At 40.7% G+C, this 9,268-nt stretch overlaps 1 protein-coding gene across 1 annotated transcript in view; it reads left to right on the top strand.

The window, feature by feature from the left end:
• The first annotated feature begins 880 nt into the window (after positions 1 to 880).
• Positions 881 to 9,268, top strand: part of LOC103607577 (A disintegrin and metalloproteinase with thrombospondin motifs 12-like) — a 96,807-nt gene continuing 88,419 nt past the window's right edge. Inside the window, exons 1-3 of the mRNA XM_008592068.1 lie at positions 881 to 926; positions 1,473 to 1,606; positions 5,881 to 6,001. Coding sequence (XP_008590290.1) covers positions 881 to 926; positions 1,473 to 1,606; positions 5,881 to 6,001 — 301 coding nt within the window. The remainder of the gene's footprint in view (positions 927 to 1,472; positions 1,607 to 5,880; positions 6,002 to 9,268) is intronic.

Here is a 9,268-nt window from a genome sequence, read left to right as displayed (position 1 = left end):
TCTCTTTGGCTTATTTTGACTTTGTCTGTCTTCTCAGACAACTTATCCAGTGCACCTTGTATGAAATCAGCTGGTATTCTTTGCTTTTACCTTTCCTCTTTAAGCTTCAAACAGATATTTTTGACATCTATCTCAAGTTTATCTAGAGTTTCAGAATTTGGAGCTTTTGCTCTTAGTTACATTTGTGTGAGTTTTACACTTTTATTTCCTTACCATGTGGAGCGTTGCATCTTCAAGCAGACACAGCTGTCACTGTGCACTCTGGATTTGCAATTGTTACCCATGACAAATGGCCCAATAGCTGGTATCATTGAGCCCTCAGCTAGTGAAAGCACCAAGAGACTAACAACCCTGTGCACAATAACCAGATCCAGAAGAGACCCCGAAAGGGCCTCTCCGAAGAAGACATTCTCGAGTTTCTCACGTGAAGAAAACAACACATAACATTCAAAAGAAAATTCCTATTTGAATTCTTCTTATCATGTACATGTATTACCTATTAAAAATTTTAACACAATTTACATTTTAAAAGTTATTCATCTAAAGATATATCTGTACTGTATGGATTTATGTATGTACATTTTCTCATTGTTTGTAATAGCAAAAGCAGGAAAAATTCAGTGTCTATCAATAGGAGACTAGTTAAATAAACTGTGGTACATCAATTAAAAAAAAAAGTCCAGCACACCAGTATGGTCTTCCTTCTCCAACCCTTAAAAAAAAAAAGTTATTCATCTTTCTGGTTATTCTGTGCACACATGTATGGCTACATACTTCATAAAGTAAAAGTTCCTGTGCTGTAGAATCCCCTATCTACATTCACAAGGCAGTAGAAAACTGAACCTTAGTGTGGATTCAATGAAAGACCCAGGGTGATGGGATGGACCACTATGATAAACAGGTTGGCTTCAGCTTTCGCAAAAAAAGTAGGTGCTTTGTTTCTGCATGGTTGTCAGTCTGTGTCCAAGCACTCCTCGGACTTGAGGAGAATAAGGGAAAACATTTGTTGGGGATGGGGTAATGATGGTGGTGATGGTGACGGTGGTGTTAGTATGATCTGGCCATATGAGAGAGGACCGCCTATCCCTGGAGCTCTACTTACTTTGCTGTAAACAATGGGCAGACATCAGGGTCACCTGGAATCCTGCAGCACTGGTTGCTATGACTTATCTTCCAGGTTAACTTTAGATATTCAGTGCCTTATTTTTACAAGCACAGTTTAATGTTGCATTGAAAGGTCTCATTGTTTATAACACAGGGCATAGGACTTTTATCTTCCAAATGTAATTCATTATAAAACTATTTAACTGAAAAAAGTAAAAAGCCTACATTACAGCATGTGTCTCAGAAAGGTAATAGATGGAATCACCAGATTAAACGACACTCGGGGGTCATGAGTACAAAGGAAGTCTGGGGGAAGGGTGCTGAGCTAAAAAGCTAATTTCCAAGGACCTGTCTTTTTCTCACTTCAGCACATCCTTGTGAGCTGTACTGCCGACCCATAGACGGCCAGTTTTCTGAGAAAATGCTGGATGCTGTCATTGATGGTACCCCTTGCTTCGAAGGAGGAAACAGCAGAAATGTCTGTATTAATGGCATATGTAAGGTATTGGGTATGTTTCCTTAATCTACAACTTTATAAAATTGTGATTTTTATTAATTTAAGAATCAGATATCTAAGCGTGTGCTTTCTTGGCATTTACCTGTGGCTTGGTTTTTATATATGGTCTGTGAGACAAGAAGACAAGACTTCTCAGTGTTCGTCAAAATCATAGTTTTGAACTGAATAGTTTTTTCCTCCTGCTGTCACTTTCATTTCTTAATTTGTTGATGTAAACTACGCTATTATTTTAGGCATTTTTCAGGGTCATATTGAAGGGGAACCAAATTAACAGAGGAATTATTAAGAAAAGGCAGCCCAGCTTATTTTAGTGGCATTAAATTTGAGAAAAACTGAAATCAGTAATAGTTTGTATAGTACTTTTCACAAAGCATTTTTACATTTAATTCTCTATTGATTAGCAACATGATCTTCTCAGAAAGAAAGACAGCATGATAGGTGGTTATAAACCAGGCTTCTGATTTCTGTGTAATTTTTTCACACTCACTCTTTTAATCAACTCCACCTGTATGTGAATTACTTAGACCTTTTTTGTTAATGCTTTACGTGTACAACCATTGAAGAATTGCTTCTCATTGCTTGCAGTCTGTTTTACAAGGAACCGCTGAACAAGTCTTGTGATCCAACACCTAAGCATAAATCTCAGTTTAATGAGGTGTTTTTAATTAATTAAATGAAAACTGTATAGGAATACCTAATTAACTATTAGTAAGCATAATGGTTTGGTGCTGGGGCTCTAGAATATGAACTAAACACCATCGTTTACTAGCAGTGTATCCTGTACATATTTCTAAGACTCAGTTTTTGGTCATAAAATTGGGATATTAATGTTTCTACCTAGTTGGGAGTGTCAAAAAGATTAAACAAGGTCATGTATGTTAAGCCCTTAACAGAAGCCCTGGTACACAATAAACTCTTAATAAATTTTATTTGTTTTTGCAAATACTTACCATTTTTTTCCACTGGATAAAATTCCCCACCCACCCCCCATCCCCCGCCAAGAAATGCTCTTGCCCATAAATGTTCAGCACTCTGGGAAGGTTGCTTTTTGTTTTGTTTGAGTGGTGACCAAAACTCAGGGGCAAGATGTTGATTCCCAGGAATGAGTGAGCTAAACAAAAAGCTATAATCAGACTCTAAGTTTGAAAGAGCTCAGGCAAAATTCTCTTTGAAACCAACTAATTATCATTGTAGCTAGAAAGAGCCAAAAATAAGTAATATATTTTAGATAGATGTGTTTCCCAGAATGGGAAGAGATTTATTTAAATCATTCAGGCCAAAACAGCTCCACCCCTGTCTAACGCAGTTGTTCTCAATCCTGGCTATGTATTAGAATCACTTGGAGAGCTTTTAAAAATTACCGATGTCTGGGCTTTATCTCAAATCTATTAATTCAGGATCCATAGGATTTGGGGTCTGAGCAATGATATTTTAAAATCTCCCCAGGTCATTATCATATGCAGCAAGAGCTGTGAACTTTAGTCACCAAGAAATGAATGTAATGTTAAAATTATCTTTTAGATCTAAATACTTTGTATGCATAGGGACAGTATCATTCATCTCTTAAAAAGTATATATGAGATATTTGGGTGGTATGAAGGGGACAAGGAGGTTGTGTAATGTGACAGAAAATGATCTAGTCACAGAAGGATCTGAAATTGCCACAGGAGTGGAAGGTAAATTTGGGGGCCATTGGAGGTGGTGGGATGGTTATAAGAGGCTGGTGGGCTAAGTACTGTGGCTACTTAGAGACTACTCAGGGTCTTCCATCTCCCCATCAAATATTTTTTTAAAAAAAAGAAATTAAAAGAAAACATCCTTCATTAATATGATGCCCTTCCTACTAGCTAGCAAATACTGTGGGCCTGTGCTGTCCAGTAGGGTAGCCACCAGCTACATGTGGCTATTTAGGGAAGAATCCTTCCTTGCTTTTTCCTAGGTTCTGGTGGTTGCAGAAAATTATTGACATTTCTGACTTCCAATTTCTGCCTCTGTCTTTGCATGGCCATCTTCCCACTGTATGTCTCTGTCTCCGAATTTCTCTCTCCTTATCAGGACACCAGTTATTGAATTTAGGGCTGCCCTAATCCAGTATGACCTCATCTTAATTTGATGGTATCTGCAAAGACCTCATCTCCAAATAAGGTCACATTCACAGGTATCAGAGGTTAGAAATTGAACATATCTTTTGGGGAATATAGTTTAATCCACAACAAATACTTACTGGAAAAATTATGACAAGGAAAGCCTTGTGCTACTATCCCACTTGTTAAATGGAAGAATCATTTACCTGTTCTTTTCAGCTAAGCAGAGCCGTGCCCTATTGTTACACTTGAAATCTCATTGGCTGGTAATGGATCTCATCTTGGAACCAGCCATTCTCCCAGTCTCTACCCTTGCCAAGGGACTTTAGAAAGAAATTATGACGTTACAAGTGGATTAGGTCATGATGCCAGTGTGTATGTCAGTTCACAGTCACTTGAGAGTTTGCGAAGTAAAACAATGTTAACTCTTAGCACACAAAAAAAGAGAGAATTGGTAAGAATATGTGTTACTTATTCACTCATGGAGGGCTAAATGCCTGGTGAAAGGTTGGGACCTGATCTCCCTAAGTAATACTCAAGATAGTATCCTCTTCAATGCATATTATTTCAAAATTAAGAACTAATGATGTGGGAAATAAAAGTGATCTTTTTTTTCAAAAATGCTGTGCATTGGGGTGGCGGTCTGGCATCCCCAGTGTCACCTCAGAGAACCATGCTGAAGTCATTGTTCACATTTGGTAGCAGCAGCACAGCCACCTCTGATTCCGTGGAAGGCAGAAAGACCATATGGTTGTGTGCCCTATTACCAGAGCACGTGGTGTGAGAGAGGAGCTTGAAGTCTGTTTATTTTCCCCTGAGAGCCCCTTATGTTTTATATGCAACAAGGAAGACTAGTCTATGCCTTCACAGACCTTCTGTTACATGCTTAATTCAGTTTTCTTGTAAGTGTGCAGCTGACAGGAGAAGCAAACTGGGTGAGGTCTCCACAAGAACCCACCTACTAAGCTGTGGGACAACATATTGGGGACATGGGTGTGTCTCCTTCCCCCAAACTTTGTCCCCCCAGTGGTCAAGGCGAATACTGCTGGAGAAACATGATCATCCACTCAGGAAGAAAGACCTGGTCTCACGCTATTTGTTTTTCTGGCTTTCTTTCCTTTATTCTTCAGATTTTTTTTTACCTGTTTCCCTCTTGGTAGAGATTTAAAAAGAGTCAATTTTCCTGGCTCATTCCAAATTAGTGAAGGAGTGAAGATCACTGCAAATGTGACTGCAAAGGTCAGCTTATTAGAGGATGCTCAGGCTCAATGTAATACATCACTGGTGAAGGGTTGGCCTTTTACTCCTAACCACTGAAGGCAAACTTCCAGAACATTCCTCTTCTTTTCATTGTGACTAGCGTAATCAAGTTTTGGTTTTCTGAAAATTTCTTAGCACTTCATTTTTTCCCCAGCTGGGTCAAGTAGCACAGTGTTTGGAACAAAAGGAGTTTAGAGATGGCTAACCTGAGGCATGCATTCTTTCTGTTGGTGGGCAGTAATTCCCTGGTAAGCTGGTAGTGGGTATATTTAAAGACCCAAACCATTCTTCCTCTCAGTAGATTTGAGGTGGCATTAATATTAGAAAGAAAATGATCTTTGATAATAAAGAAACCTACCTGGGCCCAATTCTTCTTCCCAAACAGGAAAGAAATTTATGACTAAAGGAATATAGTATAGTTTTACCTGTAGCCCTAGAAGAAAGCAAGCAACAGGGAAGTTTAATTGAAGCTCAGGTGTGTTTCGTGACTTTCAACCTAAGTGTGGTGATTCTTTGCTACCGGATGCTACAGAACATCCAGTTTCATCGCTCCCCTTTTTCAGGCGGGGAACACATCTGAAAAAGACTTGCTGCTCCAACAACTCCAATTCCAAGACGTTTTTATGGTTAGATTTTTGGAACTGTGTTCAGTTCTGCCTCTGACTTGGGAAATTGGAGACCTCAGTCAGTATGTGCCTCTCTGCCCTCTAAGCAAGTATGTCCTTTTACCATTGGTGGATGCTTTGGTTATTCCTCTGGCTGCCACCAGGAAAAGGAAATAAACATTTGTCTTTGTACCTTTGTACCTGCCTGCCTAGTCTTACAAAGAACAAAGGGGGAAAGGAGAAGTCCCAGGTCAAGTGGGTGTGGCGTCCCCTGCCTCTGTCTTCTACCCTCAACCTCTCTTCTCCACAGATGGTCGGCTGTGACTATGAGATTGATTCCAACGCCACAGAGGACCGCTGTGGCGTGTGCCTTGGAGACGGCTCTGCCTGCCAGACAGTGAGGAAGATGTTTAAACAGAAAGAAGGATCTGGTAATAAACAAATAATCAAAGTGGCAGGGGACTGAGAATGAGGGGCAGCGAGATAACTGACTGATTCCTAGTTCTTGTTCATGTTTTTCTAAAACAGCTTGTAACTTTCAAAGAATTCAAAATGGAATACAGCTCTCACTACAAAGGGGTAAAGGCTCCTTGGCAGTTTAGAAAAGCAGTTGATTGCTACACAAATACAGGAAGCATCACACTGACATAGAGATCCAAAATGGCCTGGTGGCTCTGCATGGGAGCAGGTATAAGGGTGTGAACCCTGGGAGAGGATCCCCTTTGGGAACAGGCATCACAAGAGGATCCAAGGCTAAAGGCCAATGGTGTTGGAATAGACCAAGAACTAGAGGAGAGAAAAGACCAAAAGCCAGTTTATCAAAAGCTGGTTGAGAAGGATGCAGACATGAGGCAGGTTCTGTAAAGGGCAGAGCAGCCAGCAGTGAGTTTAAAGGCAGAAGAATTGGGGCGTCCCTTCAGGGCCAAACAGAAGCAAGGCAGGGTTGCATCAGCCCTCTCTAACTCCTGATTCCTCCCTGCTTCCAACGCTTCTTTATGGTTCTCGAGACAGCTCCTCTACCCAACATCCCCCTTTTTACCCACACTTTACTATTGCTCTCCCATGGTTACCCTTTATGAGGTTTCTTCCTTGTGCAGCTTTGACTGATAATCCTCCAGGAGTGGAGAGACAACTCTCACCCCAAATCACCTGTGAGCCAGTGAAGATTTGCCTTCAGTCCAAATAGTTCTCATGGTCCCTTGGCACCAGCAATGATTTGTAGCTGGTGGGGTCTTGGGAAAAGGATAAGTTGGGCCTAGAGATGATGAAGACAACTCAGGGTATCTTGGTTTGGGCTTCTGTAGTTGTAGCCTGAGACAAGAATTCAGTTACAGATAATTTGGGGTCAGGGGTTCTGAGAAACACCGCTAGGATGTTGGGGAATTGATACAGAAAAAGGAAGGCAGCCAGGAAAGGGTGTATCAATAAGCCAGTCACCATTTTATGGGAGACAGTGTAGAACCTGCACATCTGAGTTTTTCCATGCAAAGGGTGAAGGAGTTGAGAAGTGCACACCCACGCCCACCGCTCACGGAGTGAGGCTGCTGGAGCAGGGGAGGTGTCAGGTGGTTACTTCTCTGGATTCCATAGAGATGCAGATGCTGGGAATGGGGGTGGGGGTGTCCAGCATGCACTGCAGGAGGAGGGCCTGAGGGAGAGGCAGTGTCTGCTCCACAGGGTGATACCCAGGACCGGAAGTGATAACCACTTTCAGATATAGTAGGGCACTGTTTTCCTGGGTCCTGGCAAAGCAATGCCTATTTCCTAGAATATGCTCACCACCCAGGATGAAGTTACTAAGTAGGATCCCAAGAGTATCAAGTGAGTTCCTCAGATGATTAAATGACCTATTGTTCCCTAGTATGCCTAACAGTGGATAATCCAAATTTGTTTAATTTCCATCCCTATTTTTTTATCTTTGACTATTGAATTACTAAGGTGAAATTGCGAAATGTAACTTTTGTCCTGCCCCCTTTAGAATTACCATTGGAAGATTGTATTTTATGTTCTTGATTGATAGTTTTATTATGGATTAAAAATATCCTTTGAATTACTTATTAGGGATGTGAATGAAAACACAGTATGTTTTAAGCTTACGTTTAAGTATCCTATGATAGTTAATGTTGGTTTCAATTTAGGCAAGGTGATTTGTAAAGATTTTGCATTATTTAAATGTGGCTTTATTTACCTGAATTATATATAAAAAGTTACACTTAAAATCATATTTCTGCCTTTAGCCTGTTTTATTTCTTTATCTGTGGCGGTTCCTATCTTTAGCCCCTGATATGCTGTGCTTCTGACATTATGGTAACTTCTTTAAAAACCAGAGCTGTCATTCCCGATTCTCCTTCACTTAATCTTTTAATCCTTTAGGAAATCAGACTTTAGTTTTGGGTTCTTTTCTCTTGGAGATGAAAAAAAGGATCAGAAGGGTCTTGAGCCTCCCTCCCACCCCCACACTTGCCTGAGAAACCTCGGTATTGCTGGCCACGTGCCCACCACTGAGCACTTGACATCTCCTGTGCCTTTGTGTCTTCAGTTCTCTTTCTCACATTTGCTCTCAGCACACAGGGAATGGTGTTAGCTTTCAATTGCTCGTGCCCTCACAGGTGTCATCCCCAGCATAATGGGGAAATCCAGCAAGTGCTCCCTCTGTACTCTGCAGCATCCAGTAAGGTGGTCTGTGTTCCATTTCCCACAGGGCCCTCACCAGACCCCACCTTTGCTTTGCTTAATAAAGCTAGATACACCATAAAGACCCCAGCTACCACTACCCCACCAGGAAAATGAGACCAAAAAGTGATGCAAACATTTCTGAAATGGAGTTAGATTGCATTAAGCTAATCAATTAATGTGAAGGCCAAAGTCAAAAGAGGGAACTTCCTCACCTTGAAGATGCCCAATACAGTCATGTGTCACTTAATGATTGGGGTGAGTTCTGAAAAATGCATCGTTAGATAATTTCATCGTTATTGAACATCACAAACCTAGATGGTATAGCCTACTACACACCTCCACTCCATTATAATGTTATGGGACCACCATTATAAATGTCATCCATCATAGATCAAAACGTTCTTATGTGACACATGACTGTAGATAGTTCTCTATACTTATTTATGTGTTATCTTGTATTGCTTCCTTATTTCACCTTATATTTTCTTATTCTTCTCTAGTGCAATTATAAACTGAAGGTAGAATTATCTTTTAGGCTTTGTCTCCACCCTCGCCAACTCTAAATCACCAAACATAGTCTATAAATACGATAGATATTCAATAAGTGCTCATATAAGTTTAAGTGAAAAAAGTTTTTGTTAAGATTGATTTCATATTCCCTTGATAATAAAGGAGACCAAATCATTAGCTGTTCTGCATTTCTGTTGAGGGACTAACTGGGTCAGATATTTTTCTCCTTGATGTCCTGCCTATGGTTTAGATGTGGCACTGTAACTCTTGTAACGTGAACCCAAAATGTGTGGGTTTTGGTCACCTCTTGATTCTGGCCCAAAGTCATCAGTTGTTACCCTTCCCCCTCTTCCACCCAGTGCTGTAGCTTTTATGGCAGTGGCAGTGACTGGCTCAGGGAATTCACTTGCTAATTCCGTCTCCCTGGTCAAGAGAACATCCCATTTGCCCTCAAGGGTCCACAGCTTACGGTGGGTTCTTAGGGAGGATTATTCATAGAACAAGTACAATTT

This window comes from Galeopterus variegatus, unplaced genomic scaffold, assembly GCF_000696425.1.
Source record: "Galeopterus variegatus unplaced genomic scaffold, G_variegatus-3.0.2 Scaffold7553, whole genome shotgun sequence".
NCBI lineage: Eukaryota > Metazoa > Chordata > Mammalia > Dermoptera > Cynocephalidae > Galeopterus > Galeopterus variegatus.
Note: the sequence above shows the minus strand (reverse complement) of the source record. Positions and strands in the feature narration are given on the sequence as shown.